The sequence below is a fragment of the Mastigoproctus giganteus genome, chromosome 11 (genome assembly GCF_048544385.1).
Source record: "Mastigoproctus giganteus isolate SK-2022 chromosome 11, ASM4854438v1, whole genome shotgun sequence".
In the NCBI taxonomy this organism is placed as follows: Eukaryota; Metazoa; Arthropoda; class Arachnida; order Uropygi; family Thelyphonidae; genus Mastigoproctus; species Mastigoproctus giganteus.
Window position 1 is genome coordinate 73,497,990 of NC_143585.1, and position 26,375 is coordinate 73,524,364.

Here is a 26,375-nt window from a genome sequence, read left to right on the forward strand (position 1 = left end):
TGACAGTATTGACAATTTTAATTACATCATTCATGATAACTTCCAGTTCAGGTTCCAACTGCTTTACAACCAATGCTTGATGATGGATCATACAGTGAGCAACTTCAATTTTTGGATTTTGTTTTTTTGGCCAAAGCCGAAAAGCCACTAACTTGACCCAACATGGCTGGAGCTCCATCAACAGACATACCAATACAGTTTCCCCACTTTAAATCGGGCGTCTCCGTAGCCAGGTGGGCAGGAGCAGCTGTGCGTAGCACACGCTTCTTGATTAGACCGGGGTTCGAGCCCATGCCCACCAAATACGGAGGATGCGGAAAGGTCAGGGAATGACCACCGCATATCCCCGGAGCAATATGGCCTTAGTTGCTAATGCTCCTAAAAACCAAATAACAAACAAACAAACCACTCGAATCAATGCCTGGTGTTTTGAAATATGCATCAACCTTATTGAAAATATCGATTCCGCAAACTCTTGACTCAAGAGGAGAACAGAAAAACATTTCTTCTTCAATTACATCTGTTCCCCTGTATCGAACATACACCATCAGCTGCAAATTGCTACTAACATCAGTAGTCTCATCAAGTTGAATATTAAAATGTTCGCTCTCTTTGACTGAAGAAATCACTTGTTCCCTCACATTTTTTGCTAAGATAGAAATTTTTTCTTTCACAACTCTTGCAGACAAAGGCACTGAACACAGTTGCATGGCTTCTTTCTGCCCACACATGATTTCTACCATTTTCACAGCTGCAGGTTTGACCAATTCTTCACCAATGGTATATGGCTTCTTGTTTCGGGTAATCAACCAAACCACTTCAAAACTAGCTCTTGATGCTGAACGTTGATCAAATGTACCTACTAAGTTGTTTTCCAATCTTTGTATTTTGATAGTTCTTTCCAAATTCTCAAAGTATTCCTGCGGTTTGGAAGAAAGATGTGAGTGCAAATTATCCAAGTGTCTCTTCAATTGATTCTTTTTGAAAGACTCTGCAGTCAACACCCTCAAACAAATGGCACATTGTGGGTTCATTTGTCCTTTGTCTTCTATTTCTGTAAAACCATAGTTGAGGAACTCTGCTAGGTATTTCCTTTTTCTATTTGATGCCATTTGAAGGGTAGAGAAAACTAAATGAAAAGGGAAAATTTTAAATTAATTATTTTTATTTTATTAATTACTTTTATTTTTTCTGAACTTTTGTTATCCCCAAAATTTTTACTTTTACCTCATTTGGGGTAATTTACTGTTCCCCGACCCCTGCTGTAGAGATACGGTGGTCATAGTTCCATTGTATAAGGCAATTGTAGGACCAAATTTGGAATCCTGTATTCAAGTATGAAGACCTCATCCGAAAAAAAAAAAAAAGACACTGCACTTCTTGAAATGGTCCAAAGATGGGCAACTCACATGGTGAGATTGGCAAAAGGGCGACCATACGTGGAAAGACTTCAATTATGTGGGCTACAAAGCTTGGCAGTCAGGCACCTCAGAGGTGACCTGATTGAAGTTTATAAAGCTCTGAGAGGAGTTACTAAAAGGCAGAATTTTAGAGAATTATAGAGAATTCCAGAACGTGGGGGGCATAAATTCAAATTACAAGGGAAGAGCTTTAGTCTAGATTGTAGGAAGTTTTCCTTTAGCCTGTGAGTTGTTGATTGCTAGAATAGGTATTTGAGGCCGAAAACAGTTTGAATAAATTCAAAGGACAACTGAATAGTATTAGTATTAGTAACGGCCGTATGGTGCAAGAAAGCCTATGGCTTATGCTGCACCAGCCAAAAAAAAAAAAAAAAATCCGAACAAAACAATGATAAAAACAAAAATTAAATAAATAAATAATAATAATTAATAAATAAATAAAAATAATAAAATGAAATTAAAAATTAAATAAAAAGGAAATTAATCCTATCATCCTATGTGCTTCCCTTACCCGAAAGTACTATCCAGATGACCTTTGAATTTCCCCAAACTGTCAGCCTCCACCACCCATGAAGGCAACTTATTCCAGTAATTTATAACTCGCTGGCTAAAATAAAACTTCCTGCAGTCCAATCTAAACATTTCCCCGCGTAACTTGAATTTATGTCCCCTAGTTCTAGCATCATTTATAATCTTGAAAATTTTGTCCTCATTCATTTTACTGATGCTTCTCAGAGCCTTAAACACCTCAATCAAATCTCCTCTAAGGTGTCTAGTTTCCAAACTCTGCAACCCACATATTCGAAGTCTTTCTTCATAAGGACGCCCTTTTGCCGATCTCACCAGGCGAGTTACCCTTCTTTGCACCCTTTCAAGAAGCTCGATGTCTTTCTTTAGGTGCGGTCTCCATACTTGAACACAGTATTCCAAGTGTGGTCTAACATAGGCCTTATATAATGGGATTATCACGTCCCTATCTCTACTTGCAAAAGTTCGATAGATCATTGATAGGACACCATGGGCCTTCCTTGCAACCTGTTTACAATGCTCAGAGAATTTCATGTCTGACCGTATCGTAACACCCAAGTCCCTTTCCTCCAGTACTGGGTTTAGTTGAACTCCACCAAGTGAATAAGTTATTTTGGGATTACTGTTTCCCAGGTGTAATACCTTACACTTTGTTGGATTAAAGCACAGCTGCCATTTTTCTGACCATTCTTGAAGTCTATCTAGGTCTCTCTGAAGAAGCTCAGCTTGACAGTGATCATTAACTACTCTACCAATTTTAACATCATCTGCAAATTTAGACATCACGCCCTCTATCCCTTCATCAATGTCGTTTATGAAAATTAAAAACAACAGTGGTCCTAATACTGATCCTTGGGGAACCCCACTTCTTACATCAACCCAATCTGAGGAATAGCCATTTATCACAACCCTCTGCCTCCTGCCCTGAAGCCATCCTTCTATCCATCTAAGGATTTTCCCAGTGATTCCAACCTGTTCCAGCTTATAAAGCAACCGCTCATGGGGGACTGAGTCAAAAGCTTTGCTGAAATCTAAATAAACAATGTCGAAATTATTTCCTAAATCCAGCTCGTGAGTGACCCTTTCGAAATAGCGAACCAGATTTGTTAAACATGATTTTCCCTTTACAAAACCATGCTGAGTATCCTTGAGAATTTCAATTCTATCCAAATGATCCTGAATTCCACCCTTGATCAATGCCTCCATGATTTTCCCTACTACTGAAGTCAGACTGACAGGTCGATAATTTCCCACTTCACTTTTAGAGCCACCCTTATGTATGGGAGATACATTTGCACTTTTCCAATCCAAGGGAATCTCCCCAGAGTCTAGTGATGCTCGCATAACCAGCCTCAGTGGTTCAATGCACTCGCTTGCCGCCTCTCTCAAGATTATAGGGTATATTCCATCAACTCCAGGAGCCTTACTAGTCTGTAGGCTTGAAAGTTTTTTCATTAAATAATCTTGCGAAATTTCAATATCATTAATTACATATTTTTTAACTTCGCTCCCACAATTTCCCATTGCCACAAAAGGCTTTTCATTTGTAAATATCGATGCAAAATAACTGTTGAGTTCATCTGCAACGGCAGCTGGTGTATTTATTACTATCCCCTTTCCCTTACGTAAAGGTCCGATCTGGTTTGTCCTGCTCTTCTTGGCATTTATATATGTGAAGAATTCTTTATCCCCCCTCTTTGCTCTGTTTGCTAGTGATTTCTCATAAACTGCCTTTGCCTGTCGAACCTTTTCTGTGGCTCTATTACACATCACCTTGTAGCTGTTATAGACTTCAGTACTTTTTATTGCTCTGTAACGTTTCCATGCCACCTTTTTCTGCTCAAGTAATGTGGCAACTTCACTATTCATCCAACTTGGAACCCTTCTCGTGGAGTATTTTTTTAATGGTATATACGCATTCAAGGCATCTGTGATTAATGTTTTAAAAGCGTACCACAGTTCAATTGTATTCATTCTCTGCGCGATATCTACCCAGTTAATAGAGGCCATGTAGTACCTTAAGGCATCGTAATTTCCTTTTCTGAAATTAAAACCCATTCCTTTGCCTTTTACTTCTGCTACCTCTCTCGTCATCATTCACCGTAGAACTCCGTGATCACTTCCTGCTACTGGTTCCTCTACTGTCAGCCCTGTTATGTCATCTGATTCATGTGTGATGATGAGGTCTAGGATATTCTTTTCTCTAGTACTTTCCCTGACATGTTGATACAAATAACAGTCATCTAGTTGATTTAAAAATTTTGTTCCCCATGTCGAGTTTCCTTCCCATTTACTCCAATCAATTAGAGGCAAATTGAAATCACCCATAATAAGGCATTGACGCTTACTTGCCCATTCCATTTGCATGTAGAGGCTTTTGTCATAGTCTTCACAATCACCTGGTCTGTAGATTACGCCTACTCGCATTGTACCTTTGTTTCCAACTATCTCACACCATACAGACTCTATACTAGCATGTGAAATGTCTGAATCTGGGAAAGCTATCGTCGCACTCAGGCTGCTTCTGATAAGAAGCATTACCCCACCACCCCTTCTATCTACTCTATCCTTCCTAAATACATTATACAAGCCGTACTGAAACTCATCATCCCCAATTTCCGGGTGGCACCACGTCTCCGTAATCCCTATTATGTCCGCGTTACTTGTTTTAACCAGCAGTTCGAATTCGCTCATTTTATTGACGACACTTCTAACGTTACTGTATAAACAATTAAGATTTACTGTTCTTGTATATTTAACAACCCTAACACAACCCTTGAAGTTTTTTAGGCTCTCTTCCCTGATATTAGCTACCTGCTCACGTGAAACGTCTTTGCCCCCAGAACATCTAGATAATACGTCCAGTTGGGGTAACAGATAAGAACTCTTAAGGTATGTGCAAGAGTTACATTGACCAATATTATCAGATAAACGCGTGTCAGTATTACCCACATCCCCCCTAACTAGCAGTTTCCCTGAGCCTTTAAGGTATCCTCAATAATACTGGCAAAAACTTTTGCACCACCTTTGTTTAAGTGTATCCCGTCTCTACAAAACAAATTCCTTCTACCTACAAGTGTGGTTAGTTACTTATATGCCCCCCGACTGGTGTAGCAAAACCTCGTGGATTCCTTGCACTATCCAGCAAATACTGTTAATATATACAATTATTATATAATTTAAGGTATATGTTTGTTCTGTGTAATTAAAGTACTTTATGGCTTGGAGCGATTGTTAGGAGATTACAGGATTGTTGCTATTCATGAGCAAAATATAAAATTTTTGACTCATAATTATCAATGGAGAACTCAAATGAGTTTCTCAGTCCTTTGGTTCTTACATGAAACATTGACATTACATTGCAGTGCATTTTGCTGTAGTCTTTGTAAACACCAGTTAAGTAAATTTCATCTATTAATATTCAACACAGAAATAAATAAATATACAAAGGTTGTTCGTTGACTGTACTGTATATGCTGTGAAGCTTTGTATGTATGATATTAAGTCTGATGTTTGTAACCCAGAGAGAGACTTGGTAATTTTTCATCAGTTATACTCTTATGATTTGTGTTCGATATGCTAGTAATGATTAATTTATCATTTTAATAAATTTTCACAGAATTTAATTATCAGCAGACCATCTATTCACATCTTAGAATGAATTTGGAATACATACTGCTTCAGAGATTTACAGTAAATTTTTCCTGTGGAAACAAAATACCATATATAATTGGCAAAAATCAATGTAATATGGTTGAGTTTAACGTTTGCTTTTCTATTAGGCATGAAATTAAAGAGCAAAAAGAACAGTTTAAACAACTTTAAGGTCCTTTCATTGTTAATTTTGTCTCTGTACTTTTGTGTATTTTTTATTTTATTACATGAAATAATAGTTCAGCAAAATATAAAATGAATAGCATATAGACACCACCACAAATTTTTCGTCACTTGAAGACTTCACAACTATTTTTAGATAAACCTCTAATAATCTGGAATATATGATGATCCAGTACCATCATGTTCACTGCAAATTATTGGATGTCTACTCTTTTTTTTTCCCCTTCCCCTTTAAAGCCTTAAACACCTCACCCTCACCTTACCATACAGATACTTGTTTTCAAACATTGTTACTTTGAGAATTCAAGTATCTTGTATCAATGACTAATCTTTTTCTCATAACTACTGCCAGTATTTTACTAATTTATTTCACAGGCCACAGAGCTTTTGCTATATTAAATAATGGAACTAAACATTTTTCAACTTTATTTCAATAGTCTGTGTATGTCACTTTATTTTTAAATTAAGGTATCATTGATGGATACATTTTAGATGAATAAAATTTATTTAAATGAATAAAAGCTTTATTTTTTTATTTTTAAGGCAACTTAATACTACTCATCTACTATGTGACTGTAATATAGCTTGGTTTCCACCTTGGCTGAAATTGCATAGCTTTTTATCTGTTATCACTGCAAAATGTGGGTATCCCGACTCTCTAAAGGATTCTTCCATCTTCGATGTAATTTCTGAAAATTTGACTTGTGGTAAGTAAAGTCTTTTTTGTTAATGTACGTTAACATATTCTAACTTTACTGATTATATATTTTAATTATGAGAAATGGCATGGAGAAGTTGTTTTTGTGGTAAATGTTCTCCCAGTAGACAAGCAATGAACAATCCTAAGAAAGATTGTTCATTGCTGAACTGAGAAAACTATATGAAATGCAACATTTAAGTAATGCTTTGTGAAACACTAAATAAAAACATTAGCCAGATCCAAAGTAGGATGTACTTTTCATATCATTTTCAGAAAAATAGTAAGCCAACAGAAACAAATGTGCAATAAATTTAGAAGAAGAGAATACAGCAGAGCCAGTGGAAGCAGTAACTAAAATAAATTTAATACGTTTTACTACAAGTAGCTTTTGGGACAATGAACCCTTTCTCGGCAAGAAGGTATATAGATACAGAAATGCAAACATAACATAAAATGTTAGGAATGGAATAAATTATGCTAAACATGCTGTGCATGATCAGATGACTGGGAGAGTGCATACATGAACGCGAGAGTGTTCAGGCATTCACTAGGTCAGGTCAGGCGATTGTTGTTGTGGTGTGCGCATATGGGATTGCTGCCAGCATTTGTCATGTTTCAAAGTTACTAACTCCAAAATTGAGTGTAGTCTTGCACCTCTACTGCGATTTAAAACTTTGTGACAGCTGGGTATATTTAGGGATGCTAACCATAGACGGTGATAGTAGTGTCAAGATTGGTCAATTACCTCACTATCGCACCTGGGGTTGTGGTCACGAGTTGACCAAAAATGTTCTGCGAGGCAGTCCCGAAGCCGTCTGGAGCTTTCCCCTACATAGCAGCTGCCACAATCGTGGCAATTAATCCGGTATACAATGTTGCTGCATAGGGGCAATGGGCGTTTTTAATCTTGAGACTGGAGATCGTAAATTCCTACCAGGAAGTTTTATGCATTTCGTGCAGTACTCACGCAGGATCTTAGAAATCTGTTCTGAGATGCCCGGGTAATACGGGAATATAAGCAGTAGGTACACAGTCACTGCCACGAGGGGACAAGGGCCTCGGATGAGTTGCAAGCCCTTGTGTTTGTAGTAAGCACCTACAAACACAAGAGCGTCTTGTGTGTTAGACAGATGCTTACTACAAACACAAGAGCTTTCAACTCATACAAGGCCCTCGTCCCTTCACAACAGCTACTCTGTACCTACTGCTTATATTCGTATTACCTGGGCGTCTCAGACCAGATTTCTAAGATCCTGCTTGAGTACCGCATGAAATGCATGCAACTTCCTGGTAGGAGTTTATGATCTCTGGTCTCAAGATTAAAAATCCCCATTGCCCCTCTCTTATGCAGCGGCATTGTATACCGGATTACTTGCCACGATTGTGGCAGCTGTTATGTAGGGGAAAGCTCCAGATGTCTTCAGGGCTGCCTTGCAGAACATGACAGGTCCACCCTCCTGGGTGACTCAGAACACTCTGCAATCGAAGAACATTTTTGGTTAACTCATCATGACCTCAACCCTAGGCATGATAGTGAGGTGATCGAAAAATCTTGACACTACTATCACCACCTATGGTTAGCATCCCTAAATATATCCAGCTGTCACAAAGTTTTAAATCGCAGTAGAGGTGCAAGACTGTTATATAGGGGAAAGCTCCAGACGTCTTCAGGACTGTCTCGCAGAACATGACAGGTCCATCTGCCTGGGTGACTCTGAACACTCTCTGCAATCGAAGAACATTTTTGGTCAACTCATCATGACCTCAACCCCAGGCACGATAGTGAGGTGATCGACCAATCTCGACACTACTATCACTGCCTATGGTTAGTGTCCCTAAATATATCCAACTGTCACAAAATTTTAAATCGTGATAGAGGTGCAAGACTACACCCAGTTTTGGAGTCAGTAGTTTTGAAACACGACAAATGCTGGCAGCAATTCCATATGTGCACCGTGCACCAACAACAATCGTCTGACCTGGCCTAGTGAATGACTGAAAACTCTTGCATTCATGTATGTGCTCTCCCAGTCATCTGATCATGCGCAGCATATTTAGTATAATTTATTCCATTCCTAACATTTTATGTTATGTTTGCATTTCTGTATCTATTTACCTTCTTGCTGAGAAAGGGGTTCGTTGCCCTGAAAGCTACTTGTATTAAAACTTATTAAATTTATTTTTGTTACTGCTGCCACAGGCTCGGCTCATTCTTTTGCAATAAATTTGTAGTATAGGAATAATACACAAAAACATGAATTTTCAATCTTAGAATGATTTAATGCATTAAAGGCCTTCTTAAAGGACTAATTACAACAGTGTATGGCAACTTTAGTTTTTGGTTTTTTTTTTTTTTTTAGGAGCATTAGCAACTAAGGCCATATTGCTCCGGGATATGCGGTGGTCATTCCCTGACCTTTCCGCATCCTCCGTATTTGGTGGTGACGGGCTTGAATCCCGGTGTAATCAAGAAGCGTGTGCTATGCACTGCTGCTCCTTCCTACTTGGCTACAGAGGCACCAGGCAACTTTAGTGCATTTCTAAGTTAATGCACAATACCATATCCTATCATGACGGATTTTATTTTGTAAAGTCAGTAATATTGTAAGACAAATCTTACAATTTATTTTGAGCCGACTGGGCTAGCCAGGTAGGTAAAGTGCCTGCCTGGCAACCCAAAGATTGCGGGTTCGATTCCCGCCTTGGGCTTGGATCACAGTAAAATGCAAAAACTTTGGGAGGTGCATTATGGCCATAGAAGTTGATGCACCAACAACTAACAAGGGGAGGAAAAAAAAAAAAAACAATTCATTTTAATTGTAAGATTTGCCTAGTTTTTGAAATACTATATTTATAAATTATTGTTGCCTAGTATATTTCAGAAGAAAATGGACTTAATGGCTGACTATTTCCCTTTTATTTATTTCCATATTTATTGGTATGGAGCTATGGCTTGTACCACTGAATTAATATGTGCAATTTCATAGAATTCAGGCTTTAGCAACTCTCAAATTAGGGAGGGGGGCATGCAAGCTTTTATGTGATACTGTTTACATTATATTAATTTGCAGTTGTTTCTAAGGTCTATCCTGTCAGTAAATGTTTTAATCTGTTAAATTTTCTTAGCGTTTAAAGATATGGTTAAAACTTTCTGTCTATTTTCACATTTCTTCTAATGGCCTTTCCATGTATGACTTTTGCATTTACTGTAATATGTCTGCCCTTGTTGCTACTGACTGAATTTATCAATTCTTTATATATATATAACTGTGGTTCAGTCTTAGTTTGTAGGCAAAGGCAGCAATGAGAAGACACTGTGCAGTGGTATAGGATCACATATCATACATATGCTTTTGTATATGTTTCTCAGGAAATAAATACACATTCATTCTAATGCAGTAAGAAGGGTTTATTTCTCTTCTTATATTGTCTGTTTTTTTTTTTTTTTAAGATTAACATTGAAAAATTCTTGAAATAAATAATAATGATGTAGCTATCTGGTTTCTTTTCACTGAAAAATACAGCAAAGTGGAGATTAAGTGAATTTATTCTGTTTATTTCATTGTATGAGAGGTGATAATTTAATTCGCAGACTGGTGCAAGATCTTATCTTAATTGTCATCATCTGAATCTTATCTTCTGTGGATTTCTCATTCTCGAAATACTCTCCCTTGAACTTTACATACTTTTTCCACCACTGTACCCACTCATTAAATGCTTCTTGCAAGCTGTTTTTTGAAAGACTGCAAAGTGCTTTCATTGTGGCTCTGTGAGCATCATTGTGTTGAATGTGAAATGCTTGCCTTTCAGAGTTTTCTTCATACGTTGAAACAGGAAGAGATCACACGGGACTAAGTCCAATGAATAAGGGGAATGCGACAGAACCTCAGCACCTGTGACAGTGATCACTGCCTGCACAGTATTAGCCATACTGGGCCTGGCATTGTCTTGATGGAGAAACCACTTTACACTGGAAAGTTCGGTCACACCGGAATATGGCCATCCTACCGTCACTCATTACCATATGCTTCATTCATCTCTTTAACTATTTCCGATGCATTTAAGCCCCCGTCTAACACAATAACAAATCACATATCACTGTTCAATCTGCACATTCAACATGATAATTTCTTCAAAACGATTGTCAGTGGCACAGCCAAAAAAAAAACTCTTCATGTAACACTATCTTGACAAGTACTGTCATGTGCACACAGTCTGCTCAGTAATGATCAGGGCTAGCGTCAGCTGTGGAAAGTTGGAAAGTTTGCACAGTAAACATAAAATCTTGCACCAGTTCATGAATTAAATGATCGCCCCTCGTATTTATGCATTTTTTATGCGAAGATTATCAGTTTGCATATTGTATACAGTTGACACCACTTATTGTGATCACTTCGGGACATTGTTTGATTGATAACAATAACTGATGAAACAACAATGCAGAGTGGAAATTTATGTATGCATAGCTTTTTATGTGTAAATAAAAAGGTGAATATAGACAGAAAGAAAACATTAAACTCAAGCAATAAAAAATACTTTAATTACTATAATAATTTCTTTGAGAAAGTCACTGATAACCATGTGAGCTGTATTCATACACTTCACATGGTTATCAGTGATACTCTTCTAACTTATGCAGACACTCAAACTAATTAATAGAAACATTTAAATAATCTGTCTATAGGTACATCATCATTCTTTCTCACTACAGTGCAGGCTGCTAACTGTGTTCATGGATAATGTTATTCTTTTTATGAAGTCCTAAAATCCCAGATGTACACTTTTTATGAAGTCCCAGATGTACACTAATACATAGAAAAAAAAAAAGATGTTTATTGTAATCAGCACTTCGGTTTGCTTACTGTTTTTTTGCCTTATTGTGGTTTATGCATTGCAATGGAAGTGATTAAGTAATATCCTGATTTGTTCTTGAACTGTAAGAGCAGTAACTGAACTTACAACGTGTCTTCAGTTACTGCTCAGTAACTGCAGACACATTCATTATCTTGCATAGATTATTTAAATGTTTCTATTAATTAGTTTGAGTGTCTGCAAATTAATGCTATATAATTGCTTTTTTATGGTTATTGAAGATCATAATGTAATGCTGGTATCAATTACCTGCAAGAAAATATTTACAGGATAAAATTCAGTGAACTGGTTAAATATCACAGAGCACACAATATCCAGAATTGGAGATTAACTGTGTTATCATGCTAAGAAGTATTAAGTTCATTGATTTTATCAAGCAAATATATATTTTTTCAGTAATATGGCCACTAAATTAAAGTTATTTTAATTGTAAAATACATCATAAATTAAATAGCATCCATGCAGCGAAGAATTTTTTAAAATTATGATTACCTGTTGAAAATTATGGATCTCAATAACCTGAGATCCATAATTTACAATAGGTGCTACAATAGAATGATCCTCCAGTATTTGTGAAAAGACAAATTTTTACCCCATTGCTGAGTTTAACACCCCCCCCCCTGAAATTTCCAATATGGTAAATGTTACTTTGGGCATCCATGTCATAATCCAAGCAGGCAAAAAGAACATTCTGTGGACACCAGGTAGGTTCCATAGTTCACAACTGCAGGAAAACAAGGCTATGAAAATATGAGCCTTTATGAAAGTGTGGATGATTCTGCCCAGCCCTTCCAGGTATTTCAACAAGAACAGTGGCAGAAGGATTATCTTCACCCTGCCTCTTATAGAAAGGCCTAAATCATCCTTTTTACTCTCTGCCTTCATCCTTTTTGCTCTGTACCTTCTGAGCTTGGGAAATCAGTCAAGATTGCTACCAGGTTGCAGAAAGCATCAGCCTCTCCTCATAGAGAAAAATGTTAAAGGGGAATGTAATTTTGTTCTGTTTCCTTCTAACTGATAGCAATCTGAAACAGATGTATTCCTGCCAATTGGAGAAGACTACAATCCTCTTTCAGGTTTTAGGACAAACTCAACCAGTCAGTTATTGCAGATCTCTAAAAATAACTTCAGTAGTTTGTTTTTATAATGACAATGGGGCTGTTGGTGAAAGTTTGTCTCTGTGCCATGCAAGTTGAATTACTTTAATATATATTATTCCCCAGTGTAATATTTACCTGTATTTTATTCCAAGGACTTCTTTTTACTCAGAACTTTAAGTAACATGCATTTTTAAACACAGATAATTTTTAAACACAGATATATTTTGCATATCACATGTTTACGTGATATGCAAAATATATGCAAAACATGTGATATGCAAAAGAGGTAAACATGTGATATGCAAAAGAGGTATGCCGAGGTGAAATTCTGAAAATAAAGTGTAACCACTTTTGTACTTCTGATAATATCATAGGTGTTACAGACCCACTCTAGTAGACATCCAATATACATAAATAAAACTTTAAAATTTAATATCTGTTTTTAAAAATGTATGCCAATTAAAGCTCAGACTAAAAAGAATCCGTGGAATAAAATACAGGTAAATGCTATATTGTGTCCCCAACCAAGGTTGCAAAAAATTTGTTCTTAATTTAATATTATGCCATAGTAGAAGACCTTGATAAGAGCCTGAAATGGATGGTTCCAAATTAAATGTAAATTATCTAAATTAAATTTTAAATTATCTCACATTCAGTCCTGAATACAGTGAAGTGTTTTTCTTTCAAGTAAAAGATACAATTGACAATTTTTTTTAAAAATCTAAAATTGATTATATTTTCTTCTTGTAGATACCTTCCCAAAACCAGTAATTATTCAAGAACCACAAACTCAAATAGCTTTGAAGGGAGAGAATATAACATTATCTTGCAGGGCAACAAGCATTATTAGTATACCTCCTCCAGTATTTTACTGGAGAAAGGATAACAAGGTAATTTAAAAATATTTTAATGTAAAAACCAGCTTATTGATTAGAAATGAGGATTTTTAGTTTTAGTATGAACAGTTCACTGTCATAAACTTCAAAGTGTAATTGTTTTGAAGCTTTAGTGATTGTTTTGATAAATTGATTACTTTATAACAAAGTAAATATTTTCTTAAGGTCCAAAAATCATATTAATGCAATATTTTATTTCTTGTGTTATTATGTAATGAGTTCATGTTGTGATTTGTTATTTTTTTATTCTGTGTTTATTAATGACATTTCAATTGTAATATTCTTAATGAACACTTTTAATTATTATCATTATTTAGAGAAAATCCTTGCAAAAGGAATATATAAATTAAAATATAATAATATATATACAAGTATCTATATTCCTTATATATATGTAACTAATCTGCAGCAAGTTATAAAATTTTCATTTTACTTGCACATGAATAAAGGTTGCATATCCCTCCCATGTATATACTTTGTACATTAGCCATTTAAATACAAAAGTGGATGTGAAATAAAAGATATGGTACAAAGTACCATATCTTTTATTTCTCTGTTATCAGCAATTATAAATGGTAAATGTTCTTGCAAAAAAAAAAAAAAAACCAAGATAAATAGGAATCTGCAATAGTTAAATATGGATTGTGAAGTGCTGAATAAAAACATTAGCCAGATCCAGAGTGGGACATAATTTTCATATCGTCTTCAGGAAAATAGCAAGCTAACTGAAAAAAATGCACAAAAAATTTTGTAGTGTATGAAATAAGAGAGATGGAGTGATAACATCAAAACAAATTTTTAACCTTAATGTAATTCCATGCATCGGAGATTGTAATTGGTCTGGGGACCTTTAATGCATTATTTTGCTCACAAATATTGAGAGACTCAGAAAATAACAGCTTAAAAATTATTGCTTTATTATCTACTATAGAAATATGGAAATTAGAAGGATGACCTGTGGAAAAAGCAAGAAATGCAAGTTATGAGGCAGCAACTCACTTTATGTTAATTAACATTTCATTATTTCTAATGTGATCTTATAGAAGGCAGTAAGTTTAACCCAAGTGAGATAAATTGCATTTTTTTACAGTTAATGAAATAAACAATATTGTGCTTATACTTTAAATTATCAAATAATAAAACTAGTTTTGGTTTAAAACATTAAATAACTCATGAAAATGCTAAAAAAAACCCCAGCTATTTTTTTTTTTTTTTTTGTATTCTTTCATCATTGTCTATCTGCTGTTCCATCATGATGTCAGTTCAGGTCAATCTTTTTTGGTTCTTCTTCCTATCTTCCAGTCTTAGCCTGATTTCACAAGATCTTGATTTGGTTTCTCCATCTTGGTTTCTCCATCTCTTTGGTCCTTTCTTTGACATCTTATTTGCTATTCACTTTTCAAACATTTTTTTAAAAGGTCTTTTTTCATCTGTCCTTTTCATGTGTCCAACCATTGAACTTAATTTAATATTTCTCTTACAACTGAATTTTTGAGTATTCCTTTCAGTTTTTCCTATTGTAGTTCTACAGAACTACACTTATTCCTTCTGTTCATGGTCTGTTTCTAATGTATAGGTCTGGATGGGGGCATAGTAAGGTCCATATAGAAATTGTTTACATTTAAGGGGAACTTTTCCATCCAACATCAGGCTGCAAACACTTATTGAGATTTCATTATCACATTTCTTGAAAGGATATTTTCCAAATATTTAAATTGTTGTCTATCTTTCACATGTTTATCCCGAAGACCCACCTCATCTTTGTCATCGTCTTCTTCACAGCTTGCAATCAATTGTACTCCATTTATGTCTCTGCAGATATTTTTTTTAGAGTTAGCCTGTGTCTGCAAAAACAGTTTCTCCTGCTCAATCATCATTCCTCTCAAAATGCATCCATGGTTTTATAAATAACACTGCCTTGACTCTGCCCATTCTTAATCTTATAGAGAGAGAGAGAGAGAGAGAGAGAGTGTTTTTCAAAATTTGGTTTTATCTCAACTTTTGTAACAGCCAAGCAAATTTCTGATCATTATTATTCTTTCTTGCTTAATCCCTACTTATGAAAGACTTCCAGGTTTACTTTCCACCTGTTCTGTTAAAAGCTTTTTTTCAGTGTTTGTAAATATTGTATAGATCTCTCTCTCTCTCTCTTGCAATTTTTCTCCACAGCCTGGTTTGTTTCCAGGATTCTTTTAGGTAATGTCATTTTGAATCAGTAGGCAGTATCTCTGTACTTTTGCCATTTCCTCCTTGAACTTTTTTTTTTTTTTTTTTTTTTTTAATTGGGATTATAATGCTTTTTGGTCCTTTCATTTGGCATCTTTTTAATTATCAAGATTAAATCGAGAACTCTTTCTATCTTGTTAACTCCAACCTCGCTTGCTGTTTTTAGAATCTCAATAGAAAAAATTGCCAACACCAAAAATCTGCTGTTTTTCACCTTCTTCAATCTGTTCTTTCAATGTCAGTGTCAGATTCCACCATGCTCGCTTGTCAGAAGTCTGTACTCCACATTGTCTCATCTTTTATTTTTGATGAGGCCATAAATAATTTTTTTGTTTCCATTAATATATTCTAATAATCTTGGTAAATTCATTCTGACTTAGATTTTCTTCTGCATAATCCTTAGCTTTTCTGCATTTTAGTTTGTAAAGTTCTTGCTCTCTTCAGTTCTTTTTTGTATGACTATTCTGAATGCCTTATTTTTCACAGCATCTCTAATGTGGTCAATCCACCAATGGGTTCCTTATTTTCTTTCCATCTCCAATGTTTAACTGTAGATTTTTTTGCTGTTTCAACCATGACATTCTTGCAACGTGGGCAGGAGAGGCTACGTTATATGAAGTACTGAAATAAGTAGATTTTATTTTTTTATACTTGTATTAATAACTATAATTATAATCATTATTATTGCTCATTTCTAACAAAATGGTCTTTTTTTTATTTCTTTTCAACACATCACTTTAAGGGCTATATTAGATGAGTGCTTAAAGCTTGGCATCAGCATTGCCTTCCAATGCCCAGTTTTACAGGAAGCAGAGGGAAAAGGCATACACACTAGATAGGTGCTTTGAACTCTGCGTTGGCTGAGTTAGCTGGCATTCAACGCCTGCTGATGCCTTCGGAGGCATTGAAAGTGCAAGCAACTGAGCATTTGTATTGCCTGAGGAGACATTCTTCCCCTGCATGGGGTGGTTGTCCTTCATTGTTCATTAGTTTGTTTGTTGTTATTTGGAGAAGACTATGTTTGACACTGAGAAATTTATGAGGTGGTATAGTATTTGTGAGGTGGAAAGGAGGCCTGCCTTGTACAACATGGCATTAAAGGATTACGCCAACAAAGAAATAAAGGTGAAGTGTTGGATTGAAATTGATAAATAAATCTTTCCGAACTATTATAATACTGTTTCATTAGTTAACGAAATAAGTTGTTCACTTTGTATAGACAATTTATTGCTAGATTCCTCTGCTTATCTATATATATATATATATATATTATTCTTTTGTAATATGATAATTCATGTTGTATTTTATTTTTAATATGCTTTTATAGTAGTTTTACTTAATTTATTTCTATCTCTAGCTTTTACTGTTGTCCCAGTAGCTGTTTTAGCAATGCATGGGTACGAACAGAGTACATATTGTTATTTCTTTTTGTATTATCATTCTATTGTGGTTTATTCCGTCTTTGTTCATTTTCTTAATTACAGGTATTTTCTACACATAGGTATTATAGTTAAGACATTACAGGTCTTTAAGCTAGCCTAATCTCGGTTATCTTAATTTCCCATGGCCTATACATTCAGGATTTTTCAACTTGTTACGCATTGCTTAAAATTATATCAATTATTGATGAAAAACTGTAGCAATACTATTTTAAAACAATATTATATAATATTAAACATATTTATACATTTTTGTATTACATCACATGGACGTCAATCCCCTACTTCATCGGGGGCTTTGAGCGGATTGACGGTCCATTCGATGTAATGCATTTCTTACTTACCCGTTTCTGTTTGCATCTATCACAGCTTTGCTATTTTTTCAAATAACTAAATTCTAAGTTTCTATTTAAAATTTTTTGGTCCCAGGTTTATCTTAATTGTTATTAGTTAAATCAGTACTATTTATTATAAATTTATTATGAACCAAATTAATTCCCCATAATTTCTACAGCAACTGTGATAGAATACACAAAGCCCTACGGGTAAGTTTATTTAATATATTGCAATAACATTACTTACTTGATGTGTTTCAATGTAGGTCGTAGAGTCGAAAAAGGGAAGTTTCCCGCCCTTAACTTGTTTTAAAGATGGCTATTTTTATTGCGCAGTCGTGTTGACGTTTCAATGTGTTACTTCCATTAGGTTTCACGTTTCACTTCCAATAGGTTTGTGTGCCGATGGTGTATTGGCCGAAGTCCCCGATCTTCAGGCCAATGTCTTTTATGGTGGTTTTGTAGTTGAATTTCGATGAATTTACTTAGCTGTGTATTTACATAATTTTTACATTTATTTTATTTTATGCCTTACCTCGGACAGTGCCGGTACCGCTTTTCCAAGGCGAAACAGCACTTAATTGTCCGGAGGCAAAGCTATTTGCTCAGAAGAGTAGCCCCTTATTTATTAGGTTTATTGCACTCAGGCGAGGCTCGTCGCCTGACTGCACTATGACCTATTGCCAAAATTCACCCCCACCCACACCCATTGTAAGAGGCTGTAAATATGTATATAGCTTTGCCTCCGGACAATTAAGTGCTGTTACGCCTTGGAAAAGCGGTACCGGCACTGTCCGAGGTAAGGCATAAAATAAAATAAATGTAAAAATTATGTAAATACACAGCTAAGTAAATTCATCGAAATTCAATTACAAAACCACCATAAAAGACATTGGCCTGAAGATCGGGGACTTCGGCCAATACACCATCGGCACACAACCTATTGGAAGTGAAACGTGAAACCTAATGGAAGTAACACATTGAAACGTCAACGCGACTGCGCAATAAAAATAGCCATCTTTAAAACAAGTTAAGGGCGGGAAACTTCCCTTTTTCGACTCTACGACCTACATTGAAACACATCAAGTAAGTAATGTTATTGCAATATATTAAATAAACTTACCCGTAGGGCTTCGTGTATTCTATCACAGTTGCTGTAGAAATTATGGGGAATTAATTTGGTTCATAATAAATTTATAATAAATAGTACTGATTTAACTGATAACAATTAAGATAAACCTGGGACCAAAAAATTTTAAATAGAAACTTAGAATTTAGTTATTTGAAAAAATAGCAAAGCTGTGATAGATGCAAACAGAAACGGGTAAGTAAGAAATGCATTACATCGAATGGACCGTCAATCCGCTCAAAGCCCCCGATGAAGTAGGGGATTGACGTCCATGTGATGTAATACAAAAATGTATAAAGATGTAATACAAAAATGTATAAATATGTTTAATATTATATAATATTGTTTTAAAATAGTATTGCTACAGTTTTTCATCAATAATTGATATAATTTTTAGCAATGCGTAACAAGTTGAAAAATCCTGAATGTATAGGCCATGGGAAATTAAGATAACCGAGATTAGGCTAGCTTAAAGACCTGTAATGTCTTAACTATAATACCTATGTGTAGAAAATACCTGTAATTAAGAAAATGAACAAAGACGGAATAAACCACAATAGAATGATAATACAAAAAGAAATAACTATATATATATATATATACATAATCACAAATGTATATAATTTAAGTTAATAAAGAACCTTATTATTATTAAATAAGATCAAAACAGTAATCAGAATCCACTGCAACAGTACAACTAATGTCGGCATCAATAAAACAGAATCACGTGCGGTCTCTGTCTTCTTCCAAAACGAATTTGGGACCTTTCGTTTCAAACATAATTTCGGTGTCTTTCTGTATCTGATATAATTTTATAATCTCTCTCTCTCTCTCTCTCTCACACCTTATTTTTTTTTTGAAAAATGTAGTGAAACCAATGAAAGGAAGCAGTTAAGCTGCAACATCAGTGTCATTATGAGCATGAGACAGGATGAAAAAAAATTCATGCAACTGTTTCTTGGCAAAAGAAACATAACCGAAAGAATTGCAACAAATTGTTTTTGAAAAACAAAAACATTGTACTTCCTTTGTGCATTGTGATTGCATCTATTAACTCAAAATCAAGGAAATACATCTATTGGACGCCACACTGGAAATGGGAAAATGTGGTGTAAAACTGATAATACCAACAGTGCACATTTGATAAAATAAAAGTTTGCTTTTATTGTAATTGTTTTTAGGGAACAGTATGGTACAGTATGTTTTCTGGATGTATATTTGATCTTCTAACAAAATTTTAAGAAAATATTTCTATTGATAGCTGCATTATAAACTTCAAAAACTGTCGTCTTTACGTGGACATTCATAAAATCAAACAACACTAATTTTTTTTTGCATGGAAAGTAATCCATTACAGTGTGGGTAGTGGAGAATGTTTCCTGATTCAAAAAGGATGGAAAGTACTTGTCAGTATTCCATCTGGAAATAATAAATGTGAACACAGTAACAATAAGTGTTTTATTCTGAAAAGTCCCTTGTGGTAAAATCAAACAAGGTTGCCCTTTATGTAACCGAAAGTAATTCCCTTGAACTCTGAATAAGAATAGCGGGTGGAAATAGAGTAATTTTACAAACAAAGAAAACAACATTTCAGAAATATTTCTGTTAGTGGAAGTTGGCCTGTCGGTACAGCACATAAAGCATAGATGTAAACATTGATATGGTAGGGTTGCTTGTTTGTTATTTGGAGCCTTAGCAACTAAGGCCATATTGCTCCGGGGATATGCGGTGGTCATTCCCTGACCTTTCCGCATCCTCCGTATTTGGTGGTCACAGGCTCGAACCCTGGCCTAATCAAGAAGCGTGTGCTACGCACTGCTGCTCCTGGCTACGGAGGCGCCAAATGGTAGGGTGTGGGGGGGGAGTCAGAATTAAAAGCATCTGAACCTGAAGTGAAGTAGCAAGTAGAAAGACAGTAAATTGAAAGGTGTCCAAGAAAAGGTAGTCAACATTAATTTAATCCCTCTGTCATACTGCCACTTGAAAAGAGTGTTAGCATGTTCAAAAGTATCTTTTTTCACTAATTAGCAAAAATGTTAATTAGTAAAAAAAAAATTAACATTTAAAATTTTTCACTAATTAACATTAAAGTTCATCAAAATGCTGTATCGACATTCTGTAAAATAAAAAAAACTTCTTTCTCTGTGTTTACATAATATAAAACTTTCATGTTTTTAACCTATTATTATGTTTTTAACCTATTTATATTATGTAAACACACTTCTTCCTATGTGTTTACAGTAATATAAAACTGTCATGTTTTTAACCTATTCTGAATTTGCTGAATGAATCCACCATCATCGTTTTCTCTTTCTACTCGCAATTAGCTGTATACATAAATGCACAATACATCCAACTTGAACAACATCCATTTTGCAACTGAGAATAGAAAGGGTGAGTCACTGGTGGTATTCAGTGAAATGTTAGAAATGCCCATTCTAGTTTGACACGGTCTGACATTAGGAACGCTATGTGTAGTTTGTTGTTTTGGAGTGCTCAAAATGTCAGTGATGCCAAACTCTAAGTGCTCGTCTACTATATCGCTAACACTGACCTTACCTTTTATTATCATTTTTAACCCATCTGCAGCCATGTGGGCTCAATTTTGCAATTTTTAGACCTTTTGCACCCTCTGTTCAGCCATCCAATCCATGCAGTTAAAACTCAGCATCATCATCATCAGCCATTTTCAATCCACTGCAGGATGAAGGCCTCTCCAGCAACTTTCCAGTTCCTTCTGTTTTGAGCACTGGCCATCCATTTACTACTCAAAAACTCATGAATTTCATCTATCCATCTCCGCCTTTTTCTTCCAGGTTTTCTTCTAGCTCCTCTTGGGTACCATTCTGTTATTTTCTTAGTCCATCTGTCATCATGTCTTCGAGCTATGTGTCCTGCCCAAGACCATTTTAGTTCTTTAGTTTTGATAAGAATGTCCTTTACTTGAGTTTGCTGCGCCTAATCCCTGTGTTTCAATTCTAATCTAACAGTCTGATTCCCAATATAATTCGTTCCATTCTTCGCTGTGTAGTTCTTAGCTTCTCTTCCATTCTTTTGGTGAGTGCCCAAGTTTCACTTCCATAAGTCATGGTGGGGAGTATACATTGGTTCATTATTTTACGTTTCAGACAAACTGGGATATTGCTCTTCAGTATGTGACTATATTTCCTGAATGCTATCCATCCAAAATTTATTCTTCTCTTGACTTCCAGCCATTTATCATTATTACAGCTAATAACTTGTCCCAGATAAGTATATGACTCCACCTTTTCAATTACTGCTCCTTCAATCATTATTTCCCTTTCCGTGGCATACTTGTTCATCATTACTTTTGTTTTAGCCATATTCATCTTTAGTCCAAAATCCTTACTAACTGTGCATAACTGATTAAGATTTTCCTCTAATTCTTTGGGATCGTGGCTTATGACCACAATGTCATCTGCAAATCGTAAATGGTTTAGGTACTCTCCGTTCACATTGACTCCTTTCTGCGACCAGTCTAATCTTCTGAAAGCTTCCTCAAGAGCAGCAGTAAACAGCTTCGGAGATATTGTGTCTCCTTGTCGAACTCCTTTCTCGATTTTAAATTAATTTGCTACTGTCTTTGTCTAGTCTAATAAAGGATGTAGCACTCTCATATATTTTCTTCAAAATCATAATATATGGAGTATCTATGCCTTGTCTTTCCAGTGCCCGAAACATTGCCTTATGCTGTATGGAGTCAAATGCCTTTTCATAATCCACAAATGCCAGGCATAATGGTGTTTTATATTCATTTGCTTTCTCCATTAGCTGTGATATTACGTGAAGGTGATCCATAGTTGAGAATCCTGTCCTAAAGCCAGCTTGCTCTTTCGGTTGATTCTCATCAAGTATTCTTTCTAATCTGTTAGTAATGACCCTTGTGAACAACTTGTAGATATGGGATAACAAGCTAATTGGTCTATAATTTCCAATTTCTGATTTATCTCCTTTCTTATGCAGCAAAACTATGATTGCATTATTCCACTGCTTAGGCATCACACCTTTTCTAATGCACTTTGTGAAGAGCCTTGCCAGTTTTTGTGTTATGTCTCTTCCTCCCAATTTTAACAACTCTACTGTAACTTCATCTTCCCCCGGGGCTTTCCGATTCTTCATTTTCTTCAATGCATGTTCTACCTCATCAGGAAGAATATCGGGTATGTCGTATGTGTTACTAATTTGCAATCCATCTTCCCCACTGCTGGCATCATTCCCTCGCTCGTACCTGCCCGGCAACCCAAAGGTCGCGGGTTCGATTCCCGCCTCGGGCTTGGATCAAAGTACTGCAAAAACCTTAGGAGGTGCAATATGGCCACAGAAGCCGATGCGCCAACAACTACCAAATCAAAAAAAAAAAAAAAAAAAATCATTCCCTCGCTCCTTGTATAATTCTCTATAGTAGTCTTCTGCTATTTGAATTATGCCTTCTCTGCTGTTTATAAGTACACCATCGCTATTCTTCAGTTTCAGTATCATTTGTCTTTCTGTATTACTGCTCATGGCTGCTGATTTAAATCCTTTGTTTTCCCTTAATTCTTGTTCTACTTTTCTTGTGTTAAATCTTCTTATGTCCTCTCTGAGTCTCTTTCTAATGGCTTTGCATAACTCAGTATACTCAATTTTCTCCCTGTCAGTGTTTTTCTTGCTCTTCATTTGTCGTCTTTGGTTCATCATGACAAGTGTTTCTTGACTAATTTTTTCTTCTTTGGATTTCTGTTTCCCTATAGGTTTCTTGGGCTTTATCACTTTCAGAAAGTTGTAATATTCCTCGTCGATATCTTCGTCCTGAGCAGTCTGCAGAAGCTCAAACTTGTTCTTAAGTTCCAGTACATACTGCTTTTTTTTTTTTTTTTCCAGCATATTTTCAATCAACTATTGAAAATGTGAGAAATCTAAAATCTCTACTAATTACCATTTGTGTTTGTTTTGTGTTTTTTATAGTAGCATTTTTCATGTGTTTGCATTCCAACATCACAGTAAATACAGAATCAGATGATGAAAACTTTGTGCCGTCATATGTTGTATATTACAAAAAAAAAAAAAAAAAAAAAAACACTGTGTTCGTAACAAATTGTTTTTTGAAAAGCATATTGTTATAATACCATCTTTGATATATGTGATCTGGTAACAAAACTCCAAGAATATTATATACTGACACTCCCACTCATGCCAAAAACTGGTGTTGGATAGAAACAATGTTTAGACATTGTTTTAAGTAGTAAACAATTTTTACTACTTAAAACAAATTGGTTTTGAAAAATATATTTTATTATAGCAAAGCTTGCACAAACAGTATAACAATAACAGTGATAAAAAAAAATTATAATAAATTAGAGAGAAAAAAAATTGAACAATGTTTACTGAGAGATATGGGGGGGAAAAAAAAGAAAAAAAAATAGGAGAGAAAAACACATCTACTAGAGGGATAGATTGCTTTGCTTTACTTGTGAGATCATAGCTGAAATTTTGCCAGTAGTTTCAGATACCCTTTGAGGGTGGTTAGAAAAGCTTATGTTGAACCTGTTAGCAGTATCAATACACAAATTTCCTTGGTCTGTAGCAAAATTTTAAGGAAAATTAGAGGATCCCACTTTCCTTGAATAGCTGGAAAGTTTATGCAATTTGAACACAGAAATGAAAAATATATAGATGAAAATATCAGTGAGTGATATGTGGCTTACATTTGTGCCAATTTTTTTTAGCTGATATCATATGAACATTTCTTCATTGTATCATTTTGTGTTTTTAATACTAAATTAATATATAACAGAGCAGCAATGGATCAATAAGTTCTATGTTATAAGTAAATTAGTTTAAAAATGGAAGAATTACCTCTATGATGTCTTGCAGAACACTTCAGTGCTGATACTCTCTGTAGTTGAATAACTATACAAATCAATTATATGTATTCCACTCTCTCATAGACAAGATCAGTGATCCAATGTACCACGGAATCGGGGACCTGCGAACCCCAAGCCTAACCCCAGAATACATCGAACCACCACCCCAATCTTGAGTGAGAGAATACAGAACATCCGTATTTTTAAAACAATTAACTGCTATGGGACCAAACAGATACATAGTGAATGCATACTTTTAATACTTTAAAACTAATATTATTAAGATGTAAAAAACATTAAGGATCCTCTGAAATATTAAGAGACTGAGGAATTTTGTTATTTCCCTGAAGCGGATAGGGCTTTTCGACCAGGGTCACGATCACAGGAAAGTGAAACTGCAGGTATTGTGGGGGGAATTTTATAGCATGGAGATTAGTTGCGATCCTGGCGCATGTGCGTGTGAGGGACCATGAATCAGAGATGGGGTAGAGGTGACGTACATCAACTGAATTTTGATGCAATTTAATTTCAAGTGTCTCTGAAATTAATAGTTTGGTGTAATCATGTTGGATGATGAGAATTTTTGTTTTGTTGAATAGAAAGGTATGGTCTTCGCTGATCGCATGGAATGTGAGTTCTGAAGCCGAGGAGCAGAATGAGAGGACAGATGTTGAATGTTGTCTCATTCTCGTATCGATTGTACAGTGGATCCCTGGTATGAGGAGTCGCAATCCTTGCAAGATACATCGTAGACTAAGTCGTTTTAATTTGAATCTGGACGTGGATTGGACTTCATGGTTTTTTAGGGTAGCATGTAGTTTCATTGCGGGTTTGGCTATGATTTTGAATTGCGTGTCTTTGAAAATACTATTTAGTTGTTGGAAACATTGTTCAATATATGGTAAACCAATAAAATATTTTTTTATGTTATTATTGTTGATAACAGGAGAGGTATTACTTAATCTGCTTTTTGCTTGTATCCTTATTTTGTTTATAATGGGTAATCGTGTATAAAGGATAACCTCTTATTTTGAAATCTGTTTTGTAGTGTTTGTATTTCTGTGTTTAGGGCTGATTCAGATGTTGAGTATTTGTAGGCATTAAGAAATTGATTAAGGATGATAGATCTTTTATAGATGAAGGGGTGGTAGTAGCTCTTGTAATGAAGGAGCATTCCAGTGTTGGTGGTCTTTCTGTATATGCTGAATTGGATTTTATTCCTAACCCGTGTGAGGGTGAAATTAAAAAAAAAAAATGTAATGATTTTGTTTCAGTATTTTCGGATTCTAGAATGAAGCTTAATCTTGCATGGATATTATTTAAGTTTTGTTGGATGTCCCGTGTGGTCTCCGCATCTGTGAGGCAAAGTATATCGTCCAGATATCTACCATAGTAGGTGATCTGCAAAAGAAACGGAGTTAAATGTATTGTTTTGATAATTGTAAGGTATATTTCTGCAAGTAAACCACTTAGATTTAACCCCATGGGTAAGCCATAATAAACTTGTTTGATATAATTGATTTTAGTTAAAAGTTTTTTCAGGTCGAATATAGCAGTAATTGAGAGTTTTGTGTGGTTAATTGGTAGGGGTGGTGTCTTTGTTTAGCAGTCCCAGTTGACTGCTAAACAAAGGCCAGGGTATATGCGACGTTCCGTTGGTATATAGAGAGAGAGGTGACAGCAAGGGAAAAAAGGTTGTCATTATCTTTAAGTGTTTTATCTTTTAGGATGTTAAATAGCGAATCATAATTTTTTATTCCAAATTTTATGGTTTTTCTGAATGGTTTGACTATATTATTTTTTGGCCAGGTAAAAACCTGGCTAAAAAATGTGGATATATTGTACGTTCTAGCTTTTAATTGTTTTAACTCGGCCATCGTAATGTAATTGTTTTTTTCAGTATGTCGTTAAATTATTATTATATTGGTTGACTAAATTGGAAAAAAGGTTCCGGATTGACTTCTTGTACTGTATCGCCTTTGTCTGTTTTTTGTATCACGATATCTTTGTTTTTTTGAAGGTCATGTA

The 26,375-nt window shown here is 35.3% G+C and overlaps 1 protein-coding gene across 1 annotated transcript in view; it reads left to right on the forward strand.

Annotated features, from left to right (window-relative positions):
• LOC150078125 (uncharacterized) overlaps nt 1-26,375 on the forward strand; it is a 281,371-nt gene that overhangs the window by 181,144 nt on the left and 73,852 nt on the right. The window contains exons 12-13 of the mRNA XM_090384470.1: nt 6,330-6,493; nt 13,209-13,348. Coding sequence (XP_090240596.1) covers nt 6,330-6,493; nt 13,209-13,348 — 304 coding nt within the window. The remainder of the gene's footprint in view (nt 1-6,329; nt 6,494-13,208; nt 13,349-26,375) is intronic.